Below are 24,668 nucleotides of genomic sequence, written 5' to 3' on the forward strand. Positions count from 1 at the left end.
TCCTTCATATTGAAAGAATCTATTTAATCTATGTAGTGAATGGTTCTGCTCTAGTCATTTTTGGGGCCTTTATACCTTGCTGTTCTGTGTGAGCGTAGGCTCCGTGTTGAAGACAGTTTTAGACTTATAATGGGTCACTTTTACAAATTGTGACTTGGCTGAAGAGTTGTCTTATTGGCACTCATACCACATCTTCTTATTTCTAATCAAATAAGTATAAGAGAAAACATGTGAAACTATCAAAATTATCAATTTATTCAAATAAATATAAGAAAACATGTTGCATGAGTATCTAGTAAAATAAAGCTAAAAAACTATGCATGTATTTGAAATGCTATAAACAAAGAAAAAATATAAGAGCCAATATTTGACATCTTCAATCAAATATTCTCCCATCAAATATTCTCCCATCTGTCAGAACTTGTTTAAAGCTTAACGCATTATAAACATAAAACTGGCCATTTAAGTAATCATATATCAACATTTATGTCACAATGATAACATACAAATAAAGAAACTATCATATTTTATAAGAATATAAAAAATAAAAAAAATAATAGGAAAATGAAAGTCACATTTTTTTCACATCAATTGCTTATTCTAAATTAAGACGAGAAGTATCCACAGTGGTCTTTTCTGATTTAAAAGAAAAGCAAAAACATATGTATAACAATAAAATCTTAAAGGAATCTTTTTTTGGTTAGGCTGTTGAAATGATGCAGTTTTTGGCAGTTTCTTTTATTAAGATTGATACAGAGGACAAATATTTCAAATTGAAAAAAAAATTAAAAACTAAATAAATCTAAATTTCATCATTTGCTCAAGGTTATCTGAAAATCAATAATAATTTTCAAAATTAAGTAGGCAATAAGTAATCAATAGCTTCTTCCCAATAAATAACAGTATCTTAATATAATAACATGCCGACTGTATCTCAATATAATAACACAAGATTAAATTATGCAATATTAACTATTGTTCAAGTAATAATGTACTGTAAGTGGGTACAGAACACCTAATTCTTTAAAAATTAGCTTGAGGTTTGAACCACAGACTTTTATTAAGGAGAAAATCAAGTTTCTCAATGATCAAATTGAGTGCTTGTCAAATTGCTATATACCCAATGAACTTATTACTGTAAATAATGTAGTCAAAACTGCAAATTTTCAAATTTTTATCAAAAGGTCAAAGGATATTTTTGTCAAAATTTTAAGAACTTTAACAAGCCAGATCTGTTTTAGTCAAAGTAATAAGTACCTTTTAACATGGGGAAAATTTACTGCAGATAATTGCAATATATTTCTATGTATTATTTACTATAAATGAAAATGAAAACATGTTTAAAAACTTATATCTAGCTGTCTATGGAAGACAAAAATGATGAGGATGGTTTTGATTGCAATTTAAACTACACAATTTAATATGGCACAAAATATCAAGAGTTGTCTCTCTTTTTCCAGAGATTTATCCTCAGACCATCTTTACCCTTTAAAACCTTTGATTAAAGTAGATTATTGGTGTTCAAAAACTTAATTAACTTTAAATGTTGATTTACTGCACTGTTTATTTTTAATTTTGTGGATTTCTTTTATGTGTCAATAAGAATTATCAATAATATAAAATCAATTTTGATTTAAATGGTTTAAATTCTTTAATGGCACATAAAAAAATATACTGAACAAATGATGTTTATGTCAAATAAAGAGCTATGTATAACCTTAAATTGCCCAAAAAAATATAACAGCAACAAGTCAGCAAATCAACAAGACAAACAAAACCTAAAAAAAAGCAACCTGAGGTTACGAAGATGTTGAAAAAAAATCTTCAACCATTTAAACTTTCTTTGAGCAAGACTTCTTGTGAAATATGAAACTGCATACCAGTAACCATTCAAATTGATCATATAGTATATAAGAATAAAAAGAATGCTTTACTTCAAAATGTATACTTTACAGAAATCAATACCCAAATATACTAACCAATTTCAAGAAAAAATACTTTCATTTAAATAGACTAGTTTATTAAGGACTGTTTTATAAATATATAAATGGGACCACTTCAAAATCTCAATGATGTTTTTGTAAATTAATAGATCAAGACAAACTCTTAACTTGCCTCTTTAGACATTTATTACATTTTCAAAATGAATTACCTGTGTAAGATGTATATTTTCATTTAACAGTCTTCAGATAATAAAACTAAGTTTTTTTCAAAGTACAATTAACAGAAATATAATATACTACATTTATTTCAACACATTCTATCATATGTCACAACTGAACATTTTAGCAATCAGTAAAAACTTTTGACAATCAATAATAAATCTATATACCATTTCATAATCATGCTCATATAAACATGTTCTGGGCAGCAAAGTGCAATATTTTCCAGAAAAAAATGGCAAGACCTGTTCATTCAAATAATCTTGAAAATATAAGGCTTTGTTAACACAAGTTGTTTTATGTTTATGTCTGCATATTACATGTATCACAAATCTGAATACGATGAAAATTATGAAAAACATGTAAGTACTCTTGACAGAACAGCTGCTATTATGAATCACTCCTTCGTAAAACCTTCTTCTTTGAGTATTTTAACATGAGCTCGTCGCCAACTTCGCTTAAAATAGCAATAGCCTGTAATATATGTATAATAATGTCATTATTCAGTGTTTAATATTTTAAGCATTTCACTTTTCATCACATTAAGAAAAAAACTCAATATTTCTGAGTTGCTTTTCAAAATTTTAAGAGATAGTTGCATTTGATAGTTCTTGAGATACAAGAAATTGAAAATGTTAAAACCCGGACAAAGAAATATTGTTCAAATTAAATATATATTAATTGATTTCCCTCCCAAAGAACTTTCAAAATATTCTACCAAAAAGCAACACAACAGTAGTTACTTTAAACATATTTCATTTCAAATTAAAGAACCTTAGTGAGCATGCTCACATACCCCACATCCCCACATTGTCATTGGAGAAATTAAATAAGTGTAAGAACAAAAAATTGTGTAAGAAAAAATAATGACTAATAATTTCCTGTCAATATGCACATCTACATATTATGTCCTTATTATCAACAAAATTTCATAAAATTCTGTTGTGTGGTTTGAGAGGAGTTGCGATGACAAGAAACAGGACTAACCGACGGACTCACGGGTCAAAAACATTATACCCTCCACAACTTTGTTGCGTGGGGTACAACAAGAATGTGTCAATAGTACAAGGATGCCTAGGTGGGGCATAAAAATGACAATAACTATCTACTATACACTTCACAGTAGACAACCTGAGCAAAACAAACCCAATCCAAAGCCAGTGGTGATTTAATGTGCACCAGGAAGATAAGCATCTTTCTAAACCTGGGTCCCATTATGTTGCTAAAACATGTAGTTATTTTCAAATAAGTTAATAGGGGATCATATGTTAATTCTTATAAAGTGTGAGAAAAAAGACAGTTGCCTTTGCTGTTTGGTTGGGTTGTTGTCTCTTTTACACATTCCCTATAATAGAATTGAGACATGTAAAAAGAGAAGATGAGATAAATATGAATGTTAAGATCCAACCCTAAAACCAAGCAAGAGGTATAAAAACTTCCTTTCTAGCCTTACCGGGTAAATGATATCAGGTGGTCCAAGACAACAATTGTCGTCCCTTGATTTTCGTTGTCCACGAGTATAGTCCCCAGTGTGGATAGTGTGTTACATGCCAATATTTTTTATATCCCTTTCAAATTTATTTCTCTATGTTTTATGCCTCACATATCAAGTAGCGGGATGAAATGACACTGCAAACAAATTTGGGTCTTGAATTTTAAAGTAGAGTAGTGATTTGGTCCAGCTAAAAAGGTTAAAAATTAGCACTTTGGAAGCTGTAAAAAGATTTCAAGACCTCCTAAACATAAAATTGTCCATATTTTGACTTCCAGCTGATAAACTTTTCTATAATTTTGATATAATTTGTCCCTATAGTAGTACAACACACTGTAAAAATATTATTGAGAAAGCAAAGGTGGGATTTATTGAATTTTCATTTATTGTCTTAAAGAAATTCACTACAAAATAACTGTGGTCTTGGACCAGGTGCTCTGTAAGGGTAAGCTTTGCCTGTAACACCTGTTGTATTTATGTATCACTGCATTTATATGTATATGTCATGTAGATGATTCTATGCCCCACCTACCATAGTTGAGGGCATAATGTTTTCTGGTTTGTGGGTCCAATCATCCTTTCGTCTGTCCATTCGTTCATCTGTTCGTCTATCCTGCTTCATTTTTTTTGGTCAAGGTAGTTTTTGATGAAGCTGAACTTAGTACACATTTTTCCTATGATATGATCTTTCTAATTTTAATGCCAAATTAGAGTTTGACCCCAACTTCAAGGTCCAGTGAACATAGAAAAGATACTGCAAGTACTATGGACACATTCTTGTTGTATCATTTTTTACCATGAATTTGTTGGTCTTTCTACAACATATGAGTTTGATTTGTCCTTCCATCTCCCCCCTTCTTTTTTAAAGGTATTGACATATGTTATATTTTGTCCAACTTACCTGATCTAGATTTTCTTTAGTATGAGCTGCTGATAAACACATTCTAGCACGTGACTCTATAATTGGAGTAGCAGGGAAGCCTACGACACAAATCCCTAATCCTTTTTCTATACACATTCTATTAATAGCTCTGAAATATAATGATATTAATTATTATTTTCACAGGCTTTTATTAACAAAAATAATACAGGTTGGAAGACACTGTTTCCCTCACAATACACACTCATAGAATCTTTTAAATATCAAAATATTTGCTTCAAAATCATAAATGTCTTCTGCGAGTCAAAAAAATACATTGGTGCATCTATTTGGTCACAGTCAAATTCACTAAGTGTATTGTTCTTTTGAAATTACAAATTGGGGTTTTCTTTCAAAAAATGATACATAGAATTCATTTTATGGAATAGTTGCATTTTTATTCATCTGTTTTCATATCTCAATTTTAACTGAATTTGAAATTATTCCATTTTACCAGAGAGAAAAGGTGTTTTGCAATTACAAAATGAATCATAACAATACTGAACTCAATATACTTTTAGTTCATAATTATTTAAAGTCATATGAAACGAGTGAGTGGTGAAAAAAATGTTTATCCAATTCTTTTAACAATGCATGTATATATCATAAACTTAGTCATCTGTGCATGATTTTATCAAGTTCTACTCATATATAACGTATAATCGTCAATTTTTTTTCTCTCTGTCTGTTATGATTTAACAAATATGGCTGCTCAGTAAATGCCGTATTTTGAAGCCAAAGTTTACTGATTGTCAACTTATAGTAAACAAATAACAAAAAGCATGGGTATTGAGCACGTGTTTAACATGTACAATTAGATAATTGTTTATTTCAATGACAGATCCATGTGTATTGCCACCACCAGATTTTTACGAGGAGGGTTACGCTCAGGTCACTATGCGTATGGAAAATATGTCGGCAAATTGCTTGGAAGGAAGCAATTAAAAATAAGTAAACTTCTTCTAAATGTGGACAAATTAAAGAAAATAAGTATGTGTACATAAGTTGTATAATGAAAACTATCCATTTAGTTATAAAAAACATATGCATATTTTTTTTTAATTTGACTTTAATTGGTACTAATTTTGTTGTTGTCATGGATATATTTATACTGCAAATAACTTACCCTAGTTTTGTAGGGAAAAATACTAGTAAAGGTACAACAGGTGAGTTGTCATTTCCATATATTATAAAACCTTTCTTAATTAGCTCTCTTCTAAAATATCTGGTATTCCATTTCAACTGTTCAATTCTTTTCTTGCCTAAAAAAACAAACATTAATAAACATCTCAGAGAAACACTATTGGCTGAATTGCCTAAACTAGAAGCTCTTAACAATTACAGCAATATTTACTTAGGGCTATTCCAGAAAAAAAAATGTATGGGGGTTGGAAGGCAGTTTTTGTCAGCACCCGCCACCCAGACAATCATAGTTGAGAATTACAGTGCATTAAAGTGTAGAAAGTTTTTCTGATACCCATCACCCATGTTTTATTTTAATGCAATGTGCCTTTCACCCCCCCCCCCCCCCCCCCCCCCTCTAAAATCAAAAACAATGTTTTTTCAACTGTTTACATGAATTTTTTTTTCAACACCAAAAGTGATAAAATAAGACATTCAAAATCTCAAGTTAACTTGAACCTTTTTGCTATTCAAAAAAGATTGCATTGCAATTTACCTTATAATATAAATATATTAATAAACCTTAATCAATATAAATGTAAATTGTCATACAAACATACCTTCTAATGTACCATCTCTCCCCATCATTATAGACATTGATGATAAAATTTGTTGACAAACTGCAGGACACATTGTAGGGGAATATATGGATGCATGGGAATTTAGACGTAAATGGTTTATCAGTTGCTGAAAGAAAACAAAAAAAATATTTTATTAAATTGATACATTTATCTCCCTTTCCATTCCAAATTTGTGCAAATATGGCTTTACAAATAAAACAATTAAAAAAAAGTAACCAATAAACTAGTTAGATGTCAGTAAATTACAATATTGCATGTGTGATTTTGTATTATTCTATCCAAATGCAAATTATCTAAAGCATATAGGTTAAATATTAAAAAAAATCTAACCTGGAATGGTAAAAAAAGGCAAAATGATTTTCTGGTGAGTTATGCTCTCCCCTTACATACCTTAATTATCTCCCCTTACTTACCTTAGTTCCAGCAATATAACCACCAGCAGCACCAAAACTTTTAGTAAATGTTCCCATCATAACATCAATGTCTCTAGGGTTTAATCCATAATACTCTACAACCCCTCGACCAGTACTTCCTAACGCACCAATACTGTGAGCCTCGTCTAAATATACATAGGCTTTGTATTTCTTCTTTAATTGGATGACTTCTGGTAAACGTATCACTGAGCCTTCCATACTGGAATAAATATACAGTATTATTCAAGTGCCAATTGAAACTCCCTGGCTTCTGTCATGGCTTAAAAGTTCAATTATAATATCAGTTTCCAAATGGCAGAAAGATTCTGGAATATTATTTCCACAGAAAGAAATATACTACAATACAGAATAAGGGGTATAGCAGTCTTCACAATGAACTGTTAAATCTAAAGGCCCAGAGCTCAATTTTTTAAAAATTTTAGTTAGATTCTGTTGGCCTATAGATATGATTTTTTCAGGCCCGAGAGCAATTTTACAAGCCTAGGCTGCCTTGGCTGCCATTCAGCGTGAATACTGGTAAAGAGTATATCGATTCAACAGAAGCAGGTACTTAGCTATTTTTATTTTCAAAGTTTGCAGAGGATCTTCTATTAGAAGAAACAGATTTACTTTGACACCTACATGTACCATGTGATATCAAAACTTCAACCTGACATAGGGTAGACACTTTTCAATTAATGGAGGTCATATGTTGCAGTCTAGACATCTTTTTTTTGTTAATGTGTTAGAGTGATCGGTTGTTGCCTTTTGACTTAACTCCTCTTTTTAATGTACACTTTACTTTGACAAGCCATATTTCATAACCATGGAGCTAAAAACATTGAAATGATACTCATTTCTGACACATTTTTCTTTTGGTTATATTGAACTGAATTTCAGTTTTTTTTTTTAAATTGAAGTAGAGGAAGAGGAATTATGAAATTTCTAACCTGTATACTCCTTCAACTACAATTAATATTTTTTTCCAAGCTCGACTTCGTCTTGGTTGACCATCTACAACTGCTGCTTTAAGCTTCTTTTCTAAATCTGCCATATCTAGAAAAAAAAAAGGTCAAATCTAACATTGTCTTTATAGTAAATTTTATAATAAAGTAAGGATTCAATTCAATTGGATTTTTCAGTCGCCAACCGATCTCTTATCTTCAAACTCTAACCACCCAACTTATTTGTCTAATTGAAGACAGAACCATGTGTCATCCAACTTTTCTTCTATCTTATCTTAATTTCTCTGCATACTGAAATCTTGGTGTTGAGGCTTGTGATCACTGAATGAACTACTGAAACCACTCTGCCACCAAGGCCACTGGATGAATTAGTTAAACCACTTGGCCATCAAGGCCACTGGATGAACTACTTATACTACTTTAAGTATGGAAGGACGTTTGATATTTGGAATCATGCATATACCATTATCTTATAATTTTGTTTATTTTAACTAATTTGATTCATTCATATTTCACTATAGACAGAAAACAGCAGATAAAACAGTGACATACCACATGTATTTCTTAAAAATCCAAAAATTGAAATCTAAAAACCTCAACACTTTGTGACACCATTGCAACTACATTTACCACAGAGCTCCAGATAAGAATTCACAAATTAGGGTTTTTACCCACCACTTTCTTATATAATTGGGTGATAAAGTTTTTTAATTGCATTATCAATTCAAATTCACCCCTCAGGTTAATAATATCAAATTGGGTTTTTCACCACCAAGTTCCTTAATGTATTGGGTTTTTTCATCGACACAATAGTGAATATTTAGGCAATATCAACCCCAATTTTGTTTTCATCTTAAATATGTTTCTTTCTTTGTTTAGCTGTTTAGGGTTATGGTTAGGGTTTTTTGCTAGCTGTTTTATTTGGTTTATTCACTGAGAAGCAATTGTAGGTTTAATTTGTGTCCCGTTTCAAACATTTTGCCTGTTTTGTATTCTTTCACAAAAACTGATATGTGTATTCACAGGCACTCGTCTTATACCTTTATATAATAAATTCTGAGACCAGTACATGATCAGTGCCTGTGTGCATGGTGTGTGTATTCATTAATTAACCGTAAAATGAATAAAAAAATGTAATTGATTTGGCCTTTCACTTTTTCCAACTGATTTCGTTTTTGATAACACCCATGTTTATTAGCAATGTTCTCGTAATGGTAGGCACACACGCCCGTGCGTTCGATGGACGCTTCCTAAAAGTCTTGTTATCATCATAACTGTTTAAACTTTCCCTCAGCTTTTCAAAGGAAGCCGAATACATGCTTCTATTCAATATTTTTACCGGACATTCACTTTCGTTTTAATTCAATGTATGTTATGATAAATCCCGAGCAATGCAAAAAAAAATATGACTACATGACACACGCTAATTGGAAAAACGCTGAGAAGATCGAAATGTTTACAAAAACACGTGTACCTATTGAGCAACGGAAAACTCAAACAGGGACCCATTTCAGCTACTTGATGCAGGGATCTATTTTTAGAACGACAGGAAATTTCCAATTATAAATATCATAAAAATAGTTTACGCGACGACTGTCAACAGATAAGGGTAAATAACGCAAAAGGTAGTCTATAAAAGGGTTGAGAACTCATGGTTTTGGCATATAATTGCGTGTTCCGTTGAATTAATTGGGTTGTTGAACCCTGCAATGGACAATTGCATTGGGTTTTCTATTATTCGTATTGCGTGATCAGGCAAATACGCAGCTTATCTGGAGCTCTGTACCAATACATTTCTTCTCTATTCTACATTTATTGACAGTATTATTATAACACTTATACCCTTTGCAAGAGTAAGCATAATCCTATAACTACCTAAAAAAGTATATCAACCTCAGACTTTGCCCTCAGGCGATATACTTCTTTAGGATATATAGTTATACTAGCTGTGATTTACGTACCATTATGTTTAAAAGTTTTGATTGTAGCACCTGACAACCTGGATCCTAGTACTAAGGAAGCATGATTTAATTCATCGCTAAGTATAAGGCTGCCCTGAAAAAAAAGATTATGTTCATTACAAACTGTGGTTAATAAAATGTGAGCAAGATCGTGTGAAAAGAAGAGGATACAAATCAGGGGAGAAAGGATGAATTGTTTGGAAAACATACATTTCAAATAATGAACCCAGTTAACTTCACCTAGATTAGTCTATTTAGGGATGAAGAAAATTGTCCAGCTTGTCTTGTTAAATTATTCCAACACACACCTTTTCTCGGAAAAGCAATTTCTATGTAAGAAAAATCACACAGGACAAGTAAAAAACATATGCAGCAAGTAATTTTTTTTAATATATATAATACTTGTACTTGGACTATTAAAGAATTTGAATATTTCGATATCCCAGCTTTAAATCTTGCTATGCAATTTCATTACCTTTCCAACTAGACTTGGCATATTCATTGAATTAGTAGCAAATCCCATTGGCATAGTAATGGCTGCCTCCATCCCAAGATATTCTGCTACCATAAGATCAAGTTTCTGATGTATATCTAAGAATCCTGAAAAGTACAGTAAGTAATGATCTTTTATTTTTTTTGCAAAAATTCAATTCTTTTGATCTACAAGAAAAAAAACACAATATAAATTCAATGGGAAGGAAATTTGGACACCGGAATCATTACTTTTTTTTAATTACTGCATCAATAAAATATTACAACATATAAGACAATCAATCATAAGGTTTTTTTTATAATCAGAGTTATCTCCCCTTGTGAACAATTTTTTTTTTGTGAATTAAAAATGTTTAAATGGACAGTTATAACTTGGTTGAGCCTATATATTCAGTGCTGATTCTAAACTGAACTTAATGTTTGCTTTCGGTTTTCCTGGAGAAAAGTAGATGTTATGAAATACATGTAAAACAAAAATGGAGTTTTGCTTAAATACAACACATACACAGTTTTGGAAATAGCATGGTATAACTTATAATTTTTATCATGAGTAAAAAGAAGTAATAATCTATAGTTATTGTAATACACATATGTCTTGTGTTTTCATGAGACTACAATCCAAATCTGTTCATACAAGTTTCTTGTTTACAATTTGAAGTTTAGTATGGCATTCATTATCACTGAACTAGTATATATATTTGTTTAGGGGCCAGCTGAAGGACGCCCCCAGGTGTGGGAATTTCTCGCTGCATTGAAGACCTGTTGGTGACCTTCTGCTGTTGTCTGCTCTATGGTCGGGTTGTTGTCTCTTTGACACATTCCCCATTTCCATTCTCAATTTTATTATCATATTTTTAATATATAACAAGGGAGACAAGTTGTCTCTGTTTAAAACATTTACAAGGGTGATAATAATATTCTTGTCACAGCTGTAAAATCATTGGACATTTGTTGTTCACTGTACACCATCTGCATTTCTTCTTTTTAATTTTGGATTTAACGTGTCTTTTGATTGGCTGATAGTGTTTTGTCTATCAGCTCATGGACATAATTTGGTCATTTGACCTCAATGTCATCAACATTATTATCATTATTTACTCCTTTTTTAGAATTAAATTATTAGAAATGACATTAATATTTTTTTATGTCTATTCGAATTAACATAAAAAATGTGGTGCACACTTATAAATAACACGTAGGCTATGTGTGTACCACATTTAATGTTATTTCTTCATTTTTTAATGTTATTTCTTCATTGACAGAAAAAAAATTACAGTCATTCCTTAAATAATGTTGTAACAGAATATAATTTACTGATGTTATGATTTTCTTGCTTTGATAACCTACCTAACTCTTGTTTACTTGCACAAGTTCCAGTACCATATTTAAGTATTGACTTTTCAGCAGCTTCTGCACATGGTCCTTTACAATCAGAAAATCCTAAATAATTGTATGACCCTAGATTTATCACATTATGCGATCTACCTGTCAAACTGAAATAATAATCATATAGTCAATTAAAAGCTCCAAATAGTAAACAAATAAGAAAATTCAAAAAAAAATTAACCAAAACATGTACATAAAATATCACATCTGTATACAAATGGTTGGTATACACAAACACTTAAATTTTTATTATATATTTTTATGAATTTGTAAAAAATTTGTAAATCATGCAAGAGCAACATAATGTATTGTTCAGTATTGAACCTTTGTTGACCCAAAAGAATATCATACCTGTCAACTCACCTGTTTTTTGCGGGTGACACCCGTTATTTTCACCTCTCACCAGGCCTGGGGTAATGGTAATTTGTAATTGTAATGCATTGTAATATTACATTTTTTGGATGTAATGCAAAGTAATTTGTAATGCACATTTTCTGCATTACAATTACATGTTATATAATGATTACTTTAGTTAAAAATTGATGTAATGCCTCCATTACAGTACATTACTTTTCATTACAAATTGGTAAAATAGATAAAATTGAAGAATATCATGAATGTTGTATAATAAAAATAAAATATTAACAAAAACAAAAGAAAGTATGGAATAAAATTTTTGTCACAGTTAATTACTGTATTAAATAAATTACATCAATCTTTAAAACAAACATTAAGGTAAAAATTTAAAATGGTAAAAAATATCAAGTCTTTGATCTTGGTTTCTGATATTTGTTTAATATGATATGGGAATATTTTGGTGTTTGGTGGTCTATGAAAAATCTTATAAAAAAAATTATCAAACAAAACTATATAGATCAATGAAAAAAATATGAAGATGAAAATTTCATAATTCTATACACAACTTACATGTATTTCAATGAAATATTGAATATATCAAACAACATTTTTAAATCAAACTGTGGTTTGGGTCCTGTCTGTGTTGTTATTTCACCTAATTTAATATCACAATGTTTTTATTGCAATCAAATCTTCTCAACTTATGTTTGTCCTCACAGAACCCTTAGGCATTTCACAAGATTATCCTTTAATGACACATTTATTATATCCCTTTGAAATCCTTAATGATGTCGTGATTAATGTAAGAAACAAAATTATATGATAATTTATTTATTTTTTACCACCACCTGAGAAACTTGAAAGTGACTTTTTAAGTTTCATGCCTCCTACTACTCCATCAAAGAGTGTAGACACAGGTATGGTGCAGTACATGTTGTTGACATCTACTTGTCTGAGCCATGTGAAGAAATTTCAATCAATGCACTGGAATAATGGAAGTCAAATTCAGTGTGCCTTTCTTCTTTGGCTAATACAGCTATCAAGTATTTTGCCATTTCCCACACATAAGCTCCTGTAGAAAGCCTTTTAAGTATTGCTGGAAAGGTGTACAGAACTGATGGCTGTTCTCTTAATGGAATCACATTTAAACCACTTATGATGATAAAGTGCAATGGACATATTAATTAACCATTATTTGAAGTCTATGTAACTAACACTGTATACATATGTACATATACCTCTGTTTTAAAATGCTTTTTGTTTTTGTATTGAAAAAGTAATGTGTAATGTAATGCATTACACAGGCAAAGTAATTGTAATGTAATGCATTACATGTGAGAAAAAATGTAATTGTAATTGTAATTGTAATGGAAGAATCACAAAGTAATTGTAATGTAATGCATTACATTGCAATGTAATGGCCCCAGGCCTGCCTCTCACCCGGGAGTTTTTCTTTACCCGGCGGGTCCCGGGAATCTCTAACATTACCCGTTTCACCCGGATTTCTGACTGGAATTGTTTCCGGTATTTAGAAGTAATACGACCTTCGGTTTTATCGGTCTTTTTCTATGTAACCAAAAGTCAAAATGTAGGACTTGTTTACCTGAGCTACGTAACGATATTTTCAACAAGCTACAAGATGAGTTCAGTGACTATCAGTTGACCCCATTAGATGAACTTCCACTTTGCACTTCCCCTGAAACTGACATTGGTACATTTTGGGGAGAAATGGCCAAGTTGCATGACATTTTTCTTAACAAGCCAAGATTTTTTGTTTTGTCAAAACTTGCTAAAACATTACTGGTTTTGCCAAACAGCAACGCAGACAGTGAGAGGACATTTTCTTTAGTAAAGAAAATAGCTACAGAGTTTAGGGCTGATCTTAATAAGGATGTGTGCTCTTCTTTCTTGTAAAATGAATACACATTTGCATTGCTATGAACTGAAACCAAGTGCAGTTCTTTTAAAGAATGCCAAGTCTGCTACTATGGAATATAACAATAGTCTGAAATAAACTTGTATACATGTTCTAACTGTTTCATATACATATTGACTATATAAATTATATGTAAACATATTTTTGTTCTTCAATTGAGCCCGCAAAATGTCGTACGCGTTATGACCTGAGATTTTTTTTCTCAATGCAGGTCATGACCTGACTTTTCATTTACAGAGGTTGACAGGTATGGAATATGTTGTCAATATTAGACAGCATATGTTTAAGATTTGTGTGTCTGAACTCACAATGTTTGTAGTTTTATAAACTGTCTGATCCATGAATTACTGTATACTGTAAATTAAGAAATTATTGCATGCATTTATTATTGCGATTTTTGCAATTTTAACTTTCGCAAAAATTGAGAAATTTCTGTTTATTTCATATAAAAAAATCAAAATGCAATTTAAAATTATTGTATTATAAACCTGTTGCATTTTTCGCAATGATAAAAACATTGCAATAATTTCTGAATTTACAGTATTCAGATACTATTGCAAAGTTTATATAAATGTGAATAATACAACTGGATGAGTATCTTAATAATTAGCACTACTATTCTGCTATTGGTATATGAAGAGTGGGACGCTCATATTTGCCGTGGACACAATTTCACCGTTTTATGATTTTGAGGTATTAAAACTTCAAAGGATGGTTGAAATGGAAGAAATATGCCGTTAAATTATATTTTTATAACAAATATGATTATTTTTGAAAATGAGACTAAATTTCAGCACTTACGGCAAAGGACCGAAAAATGGACATCGATTTTCAGCCAATTTCTTGAATGACAAAAACGATTTCAAAGAAGCATTCCTTAGTAATTCTTTGACTGATTGCCCTAAATTTCAGTTTTTTATACATTTCAAATGTCTGCTATTCGTCTATAATGAAATTTATTTGATAAATATTGTTAAAAGCTGCAGTTATTTGTTTTTAAATAGATATGTAAAAACGGCGAATATGTGTCCCCCGTTGACAAAAAAATAGGAAATTTTAAACACCCTTTCATCCAACTTTTCAGATGATTTTACTCAAAACAAACACGTTTTCAAGCTACGAATATTTTGCATTTGAAGTTATCTTCATATAGAAATAGCAGTATACCTCAAAAACATAAAGACCTGAACATAAATTGAAGAAAACATGGAAAGATATGGCGAAAATGAGCACCTCACTCTATCTGTATGCAGATTTTTATAAAAGCATGCAAAAAGAAGTAGGGGAAATAAGGCCCTTATTTTGCCCCAAAATTACTGCAAATTTAAAAAGTTATCATACATATTCTTAAATTACTGAAAACTTGACTAAGGTATTAAGTAGAAAAACAAAACAAATTTGACATGGAACAAGTTACCATGGCAACAAATCATGACCTAATTTTGCTTATTCTGTTAAATTTTGTGATTTTCCTTGTTTTTTCATCAAATTTTAAGTATATTTATGTATGCTGCGCAGGATGTTTCCACAACGGGAATAAAGACAGAAAACAGCATAAAATCTGTATTTTTCGTCGTTTTTTGTAAAAACAGTACATGTAATGACTTAATTGTGACGTCATCAGGTAAAAATCTTCATGCTTTTTCTATATATTTCTTGGCCCTATACATTTTTGAACACTATGTGCCAATTTATTTTCCAAAATTAGGCCTTTATGACTTTATTATATAAGTCGTTTCTGAATAATTGTATCTTACTCCCTATTGTGACATTTTGATGGAGATTAAATCAGAATGGCCCACTATGCATACAAATGCAGGAGACTTTTTCAAGGTCAAATCTTTTGGTCTTGTTCTGTTTGAAATTTCAGGGTTTTTTTCAACCTCAGTATCACTCAAGATTTGAAACTTAAAATGTATATCAAAATTCATTTTTATAGTCCATGAAAGTAATTGCTTTCAACAAAACGCTTCAACAAAAAATCTTAAATGCATACCAGGTAAGCATTATCGGTAGACAAAATATAAATAATCGTAGATAATCATAAATAATCCTGAACTGAGTATACTATTTTAATCTCAATGTATTTTATGGGACAATATTTGCTTTACACATAAAAAACAAATATATTCTTAATGCTTGACAAATTATATAGCTTTCAATATTGGAAAATTAAATATAATTGAGATATGCGTGGTGACCTGTATCTCTTTTGAGAGGTAGGAGACATGTGTCGAATCTTTATTCATAGTTGACTGATTATATAACATCTAGTCATTTAAATGCAAGGTTTTCATTTTTTGTAAAATGCTTTCCCACAGTTATTTTTAACATTAGTTAAATTTTTTATCAGAAAAATATTCAGGTTGAAACTTTATGACCATCTAAAATAATATGTATTCAATGGTTAAAAATAAACAAAATACATTTATATATTCATGTATATAATTTTTTTGTTCTAACAGCTACAGATATTTATAACAAACTTTTCAGAGAATAAGACACTTAGTAAGGAGGAACAAATACATGTTGACCATATTTCTAAATTCATGAATAAACTGCAAAACAACAGTAATGGGTGGGATTTTCATGAAATTTTTCAACAACATTGAGAATGGAAATGGCATTTATGTCAAAGAGACAACAATCGGACTAAACAGCAGAAGTTAACCAATGGCTCTTAAACACATTTTCCACTTTTTACAAAGAACTTCTTTCCCTGTCATAATCAGTACAAGCATTAGTAAATATTGGATTCTGCCTAAAATCTATATTATTCCTATCCTAACAATATAAGTGTGCTGGTGGTTGTTCCACAGGGCAGTAGTACGCGTCTAGTGTGGCTGGTTTTTTTATAAAAAGCAGCTGCCGCTGGCTAGCCTACATATGTAAGCGAAGAGAGAGCCGAGTGAGTAAGCCTCTCCTGCCAGTACATAGCCTCTACACTGTCAAGACTTCTACAGTGCCTCCCCGCGACAGCACATGGTAACTGGGGTCTAGCATCTCAGGCTTTACTGTAGAGGATCTTGGAGCAGCAAGGGCCCTAAAGATGCAGAGTGTAGGCCCACCGACGTGTGGACACGCCCTTACTCTCATTAACCTTGCCCCAACTATGGGTAAATAGCCGGTTAGATGAAAATCGTTAACCCAGGAAGGTAATTTATCTAGGAGAAAGAAACTCCAAAATAAAAACGGGCAGATAATGGTTCGTCAGCCTTGGTAGGCAATTTATCTAAAGGAAGGAAACCTTGACGAAAAATCCCTGGCCCTCCAAGCAGGGGGTTTGGCATAGGGCCAACAACCCTATCCTATAAAAAGATTAAAGTTACGGAAACAGCAACAAAGGAATCAAACACAACCGCTTTACGAATAACAATATACATACTCTGCAGTCCACCAATGATTTGATGTAGTTCTTTCCAGGACATCCATGGTAGGTCCTGCTACTGAACATATTGGTCTGTTAAAGCAGTCACGAATCCTTCTGTATACATGGCGTGTATAGAAACTTTCCCAACTTTGAAACAGTGGTACAAATCCCTATCAGAAGAGCAAAGAATACTGTTAATTCAGATAATTTTAGGTATATATTAATTTGAAATTTGCAATGGGAATTCGGGGATACATTTTGCAAATAAAAGAAAACACATATTAATTGCATTATTTGTACCCAGCACTACCTGAATTTAAAAAAGTAATCTTAAACTTTTGTACACATCACAATTATTAATTGTAGCTGGTATTCTACAAAGACTGATACCAAAACAAAAGTATGGTTCAGCATAACAAGACAAATTAACAATACAGTGGGTCTCATTGGGGTCTAAGTGTTACGCTAAATTAACAGATTTTTTTTAAGCTTGACACTTGAAAGTCAATTAATTAAGCATGAAAACAAGAAACCAAGTCGGATGGGACTAGGAAATTTTGTGTGCTTTTATGGCAACAAGAAGCAGAATATGAGATTCTGATAAAACAAAAAGTGGGATACGGGATCAGACCCCCCCCCCCTTTTCCCGTTACATATAATAGGTAGGTCCTTTAATATGGTTTTTGAGAGTTATATTTAGACTGCAACTGAAAATGAAGGTAAACTGGATAAGGACAGAAAGTTAGCCTTGCAACAGGCCACCTACAGACCCCTTAAAGAGTTGTTGCAAAGTTTTTTTAATCAAAAGAACATTGCACTCTCTCTACATGAGGCAACAGATTTACCATCGGCATTCTGACCAGACATGGATGCAGATGTGTACATCCTGCACAACCAAATAGAGGCTCCATGGAGGATCCATGTCTTTAAATAAATTGAACAATCTCTTTCAAAGTCAACAAATAAAATTTAAATAAATCATAAAGAGAAACTTTTGTATCTTGCAATTACCTATACACAATGAAAAGAGACTGGTAGCTTTATTATAAATATATTTCTGTATGTGTAACTAGAGGCTCTCAAGAGCCTGTGTCGTTCACCTGTATCTACTGTGGTTTTGGAAATCATTTAAAAAGGTTGAAATTATAATACATAGTATTAGATGTCTAACAAAGATTGAGACCAAGTAGTCACATGTAAATTAAAAGCAGGTCAGCCCAGTGTAGTCTAACTATAGTTACTTAAGACTCCTTATCATTATTTAAATTAGTATTCAAGTTGATTTGAAATTATTTTTAACAATTTTTCCATTGAATTCTATGTTAAAAGATTAGAAATATTAACAACAAAAAAAACTCAGGTCATGTGAGCTATAAATGAATGTTCATACTATATTTATTACAATACATCATAGTTTAAATTCAGTAGAAATATTTCCTTTCCTCACTCAGTTCAGAAATTAATAAAGGTATTTCATTGAGCTCTATGATTTTTACATGAAAGGACTTGACAGACAATTTATTTTCCAATATAATGGATAAGTGGTTTTAAATAAGGCCTAAAATAAAATATTGTTTGTTTCCCCAATCCCGACCGACCCTTCAAAATTGGTGCTACTCATAAAATTTTATTGTCAAAACTAAGTGAAATATTATTTTATTCATTTTGGATTTTCAGGCTTGCCGGATCGTCCGATAATATTCAAGCTTTTTGGAAAAATAAAATTATTTCCCTACCTACCTATCCACACCTGGCTTGGCAAACAATATTTTAATTTAGGCCTAAGGCAACAAAACCACATATGAAAAAAATGCATCATACTTAACTTGGCAATAGTTTTGCTATAAAACATCCCTATTGCTATTTTATGTGTGCCTGCATCACAACACGTTGTAACAATTATAAGCAGTTCAACAAAAATTTAAAATGGTAAAAAACATGTGAACTTTTATGACTGTAAATTCAGAAAATATTGCAAGGTTTTTATTAATGCGAATATTGAGACTTGGTGGTTATTGCAATTATAAGAACTGCCATTCAAATATCTGATACATATCTCTATTCTGATTTTCAAGGAATCACAATTATCCATTCTTCAAAAATCGCAATTATAAATGCACAAAATATTTTCTGAATTTACAGTAAACAGAATATATAAACAAGAAACTAATTATGGTCAGAACTTAACACTTACCTTCTATAAGTTTGTTGAAAATGTGAAAATATACTTTTTTTATATAAATAACTGTATTATGTGTATAAATAAAGATTTTCTACAATTTTAATCAAAATAAAATTGTCAATCTTAAATAGCTTTAATTTAAATATTTTAGAAATATTTGATTTTGTTTACTAATAGACATGTAAATATATTTCCAGGAGTTGCACGCTAGAAAATTCTAGATGTTCATGTTGCCAAGTCTTTGGTTTTCACTGTTTGAGTTCTGTTGTTTGGTTGTATTTTTCTTCTGAGCAATGGCTTTGGCAGTTTATTTTCAACTTATGAGTTTGAATGTTCTTATGGTAGCTTTTGCCTCTTTCACCACTTTTTTTCAAGAACATTTTAATATTTATATATGTTGTATATGTATCATTTATTAATCAAGGTCAATATATACTGCTGATATCAAATTAAAATTTCTGGTGACTTAGTAATAAGAAATAAAATCAAAACTAAATTGAAAATATCAAGAATAGCTTATGAAGTTGGTACCTCACACTACAGGCATGACAGGGAGATAACTCTATAAAAATCAGCTTTAGGTTTTAATCACCTAGTATTGTTGTGGAAATATTAAGCTTCTCGAAGATCAAAATTAGTGTTTGTCAAAACTGCTATATGCCCAATGAAATTTTCTGAGAAAGTGTGTGGTTCAATATTTTTTAAATTTTTACATTTTTGTGAAAGGGTCAAAATAAATATTTTATCAAAATTTAATGCAAATTAAAGGAGCCAAATGTATTTTAGTCAAGATGTTTGGTACCCCCTAGATGACAAATTATTTATTGTTAGGATCAAATCATACTACAGTTTCATATCAAAGTTCTATACCTACCGATTGTCTGGGCTCTGTGCATGCCTTTTCATTTTCCAGACCAGTGTTTCTAAGAAAATCTCTGATGTGTCCTACTAGAACTAATATTCCATAACATAAATATGTTAAAACAGCTATATAAATAGGGGTTTCTTCAAAATTCTCTTGAAAATCTTTTGGGTCCTCAGGTAGTGACTGCAAAAAATAAAATGAAATATAAAACAAAACTGTCATGAACACCCCGGTAACAGGCTGATGGTACAGAGTTTTACAATGTAATATAAAATGTGTTCTACTTCATGATTGCTTTTAACACAATATTTTTCACTATATATCTATCACCTTCATCAGATTTTTGTCAGTGTTTGTGTGATCTATGATCATCGTACGATTGCATTTATTGTAGGAGACTTTTTTAAAAGTCATAAAACATTGTACATGTATATATACTGCACAAGACTCGACTCAGGATCATCAAATTTTATGACATGATATATTGTATGAGACTTCAGATCATTTAAAATGTCATTTACAAAAAATTTCAATTTTTTTTTTTTGATATGTAAAAGGGAGATAATTTGAGATATTTAGCATGGGAGATAACTCAATTATAGCTTCAGCTATGACATAAGGGATTATAATCAGTTGTTTCCATGGTCACCACAGATCTTGCCAGACAAAATTGGTTTGGTCCAGTTAAGTGTTAAGCTTCACTGGACCAAATGACATGTACAATTTTTAATTTTGTCAAAATCATAAATATGTAAATGTCCTTAAAAAAAGTCTGGTACAGTAAAGAAGAATTGTTCACTGTACCAAATTTCCAGTTGATTTCTCAAAGCCTTGGGAACCCCTGTATAATTCATTGATAACTGGCTGTCTATCAAATTAATCATAATCAAGATTAACCTATTTTCCAATTATGATTTTTTTTGATTTTAAGTTTTAATGAATAACAATCAAGTATAAAAAAGAAGATGTGGTAATATTGCCAATGAGACAACTATCCACAAAAGACCAAAACAACACAAACATTAACATTGAACTATAGGTTACCATACGGCCTTCAACAATGAGCAAAGCCCATACTGCAGTCAGCTATAAAAAGCCCAGATAAGACAATGTAAAACAATTCAAACGAGAAAACTAACGGCCTTATTTATGTAAAAAAATTAACGAAAAACAAATATGTAACACATAAACAAACGACAACCACTGAATTACAGGCTCCTGGCTTGGGACAGGCACATACATAAATAATGTGGCGGGGTTAAGTGTCTGGTCAAGAAAGGCTGTGAATCAGAGGGCCCATATATCATGTTACATGTGTATATACAAACACTTTATCATATATGCAAATATAATGACTAAATAAAAGTTACAACTTCTATCATGTAACATGTGTAATTCAACCCCTATATCATAAAGGCAAATACAATGTTAGTCCAGCTGTCATTATCAGTTTTTGTAGATTAAAATATCAATATGAAAATCAGTCATAAGATAGCTAATATCAAATCATTTAACATGGTGTATGGTATTTGAGAGCTTAAAGTATGTGAAACAAACCATGAAGTTATGTCATATTTTATACAAGAGCAATTTCATATTTATATCATGTTTATTGAGCATTGATAAACAAACTTTGATTTAATCTTATCTTACATTTCATTTAATTCTCCATGGCAACTTCTTGATGATTGGAAAGCATGAACATGTCATGTATATCTTATGAATTGTGAATACATGATGAATTTTTTGTATATTTTTTCTTATTATTTGTAAAGTTTATTTAGAATGCTTAATTTATTTGCTATCAAAATTTATTGGATAAATCAATACAAACAACAAATGTAAATCATGATTTATATATAATTTGACAGCTTAGTTTATAAATGGATGAATGTGTTATGTCATTATTGAGAAATAAATTAACATTTCCCCCTTGGGAATGTAAACAATGTAATGTCCATGTAGTTATACTATAGGCTATTCAATCATTTTCACAAAACATCTTATACAAAAGATACATTTTATATACAGAGGTTGATAAAATCAGACAGGGTTTTATTTTATATAAGAATTTATCTTTATAAATGACATAAATATAAGGAGGTGTGGTATGAGTGCAATTGAGACTACTCTCCATCCATGTCACAATTTGTAAAAATATAACCATTACAGATCAAAGTCCACTTTCTTTAGTCAACTAGGTTATCTTATATAACCTCCGTGATTTAGTTTAATAAACCATATAACCAAATCATGGGAAAAGGATATAGAGAAACAAATTCTTTATTTCTGAATTTACATGTGATGTATCTCTACATGTTTATGCATATACATCAAAATTTGTAGTTGCTTTGCATTTATAATAACTTTGAATGTCTCTCTTGTGATCATGTTGATGTTGATTTATTCATTTAATTTAGTTTATTGAATAAATGCACATTTATACCCCAATGGGGTTGAAGGCATATATAAATCAACATAATACATCATACAAAAATAACAACAAAAGAACAAACATTATATACATATATGTATAAAAAATATGATTTTTGCAAAATGCAAAAAAGCATATACATGTATGACCCAATTAGATAAATTAAATATCAAATGTGTATAAATTAATTATTTCCCAGTAAATGACATGTCATAAAAATATCACATAGTAAACTTTGCAATACAGTTTTTAGTGTTGAACTGTCAAAATGTTGTCACACTCAGACCTCAAATCAATTTTTTTTTTATTATGTTTAAAACAAAAAATGTGTTTTATCTGCATTTTTAAGTGCTAAATTAATACTTTTGAATTCAAGGCAATTATTCCTATAATACTGGTATCTTTTTAAAAATATATATCCCGTCTGTGGTCTTGGACACTATCTATATAATATCAAAATTGAAGTTTGGTTAAAAAAATAATTTAAAGGACAGAATGACCAGGTTTTTTAAATCTTGTTAAAAATCTATAATAGGTCTTTCTTGACATGGGTATTCATGTTCTTATCAATCGACATTGAGAAGGAACATGTACTTAAAGTACTTGGAAATATTCTTTCAGCTCTAATGAAATATTGCACTTAGGTTTTTGGAAAGAGATTAAAAAGATATAACTATATTATCTTTTATAGATAAAACATTTTTGTCTCAAGTGTTTTAAATTTCAGTTGTCAAGTTTCATATGCACTAAGAGCATGCACTGATAAATCAATATCTATAAAGCTAATCATGGTATCACAAGTTTCATATTCAACCAACACTTTAATTAACAAGAAAATATCTTTATTTATTTATACAAGGATATACAAATCCTTGATTTATACAACTATATCTTGAAATATTTAGGTATATGTAATACCCTAGCATCATCTATAAATAATGTTTACATTGTAGTGTCATGTGGACCATAATTAGCCTCCGGCTGTTAGACATATTTGTGTGTGGTTACATTTTATCATGTGAGAGTTTGTAAGGACACACTGTAGGTGTGTAGATACGCTGAATCATTTATAGTACGATGTGTAATAGTAAATAGTCTTATATTTATAACTTATGTATGAAACATACCTTGGTTCCATTTGAAGAATGTCCATTTTGCTTAATTCCATCTTTTGTTATGACCGTGTTTCCATTTTGATGCTTCATTCTATAGTTTAAACAAATGTCATGCGATCTTTTATGCAATTATACACACTGTGCAGATGGAATGTCGGTTATAGTGTAACACGTGTGTTATTATTCCTTGTGCATGTTCACCTGTTGAGTAAAAAAATCAAACTAACATTTGTATTATAAAAACATAAATTTCCAACAACTGAATCACTTTTTTATCCCCGGCAGTCACGACTGGTTATCTTTACAACATTTATAAAAGTGGTCATGTACCGCTGTCGTGCTGGGGAGAGGGGCGTGGACAAGTTTGTTTACAAAATTAATTTCATTGAGAAAATATTACATAAATCATTGTTGATGATTGCGATTAAGAAATTATATAAATCACTTACTGTTTTCGATTGGTTTATGACTTGATAAATCCCAATTTACTAGTTAATTTAAACTTTCCCGCAAAAATAAGTGTGATACGGCGATTATTCAGACAGTGGTTCGATTGTGTGTATAAACGTACGATGTACCGCATTTCTGATTGGATAATAAAAATCTGTGTATCCACTAGTCCAGTGCGTGCCAGCGTATTGTGTAATTTATGCTATAACAGCATAACGTAACAATATTACATCAACTGTTCACATGTACATGATTGACATAGCCAAGGATTTAAAGTATATTAACTATATAAATTCCCAAACTAATATCACAGAGATATTGAATAGTTTCAATAAAAAAAAAGAAACAACTGAAAACCCTAAAAAGTTGCTATTTTAATATTAAATGATAAAATAATAATTAATTA

General features: G+C 30.7%; 1 protein-coding gene across 2 annotated transcripts; it reads right to left on the reverse strand.

Annotated features, from left to right (window-relative positions):
* Window positions 1-234: 234 nt before the first annotated feature.
* Window positions 235-24,417, reverse strand: LOC134710146 (serine palmitoyltransferase 2-like). Of its 2 annotated transcripts, XM_063570358.1 has the most exons (13): window positions 24,262-24,417; window positions 23,825-24,013; window positions 20,273-20,446; window positions 17,232-17,386; window positions 11,515-11,660; window positions 10,151-10,275; window positions 9,676-9,769; window positions 7,700-7,805; window positions 6,750-6,969; window positions 6,316-6,442; window positions 5,700-5,835; window positions 4,556-4,685; window positions 235-2,636 (listed from the first exon to the last, which is right to left on the reverse strand). In XM_063570358.1, exons 2-13 carry the CDS (start codon window positions 23,900-23,902, stop codon window positions 2,553-2,555), a joined length of 1,575 nt encoding a protein of 524 aa, XP_063426428.1. In that variant the 5' UTR covers window positions 23,903-24,013; window positions 24,262-24,417; the 3' UTR covers window positions 235-2,552. The 2 variants fall into 2 exon arrangements, with proteins under 2 accessions (XP_063426428.1, XP_063426429.1); XM_063570359.1 differs by lacking the exon at window positions 24,262-24,417 and having other exon boundaries at window positions 23,825-24,164.
* Window positions 24,418-24,668: the final 251 nt, after the last annotated feature.

Source organism: Mytilus trossulus, chromosome 3 (genome assembly GCF_036588685.1).
Source record: "Mytilus trossulus isolate FHL-02 chromosome 3, PNRI_Mtr1.1.1.hap1, whole genome shotgun sequence".
Taxonomy (NCBI): domain Eukaryota; kingdom Metazoa; phylum Mollusca; class Bivalvia; order Mytilida; family Mytilidae; genus Mytilus; species Mytilus trossulus.

Coding starts and splice junctions, on each gene's coding strand:
- LOC134710146 (XM_063570358.1), bottom strand. CDS start 23,902: ATGAAGCATCAAAATGGAAACACGGTCATAACAAAAGATGGAATTAAG. Junction 20,447..23,824: donor ATTCTTCAAATGGAACCAAG/GTATGTTTCATA, acceptor TATTTTTTGCAG/TCACTACCTGAGGACCCAAA. Junction 17,387..20,272: donor GCACAGAGCCCAGACAATCG/GTAGGTATAGAA, acceptor CTCTTCTGATAG/GGATTTGTACCACTGTTTCA.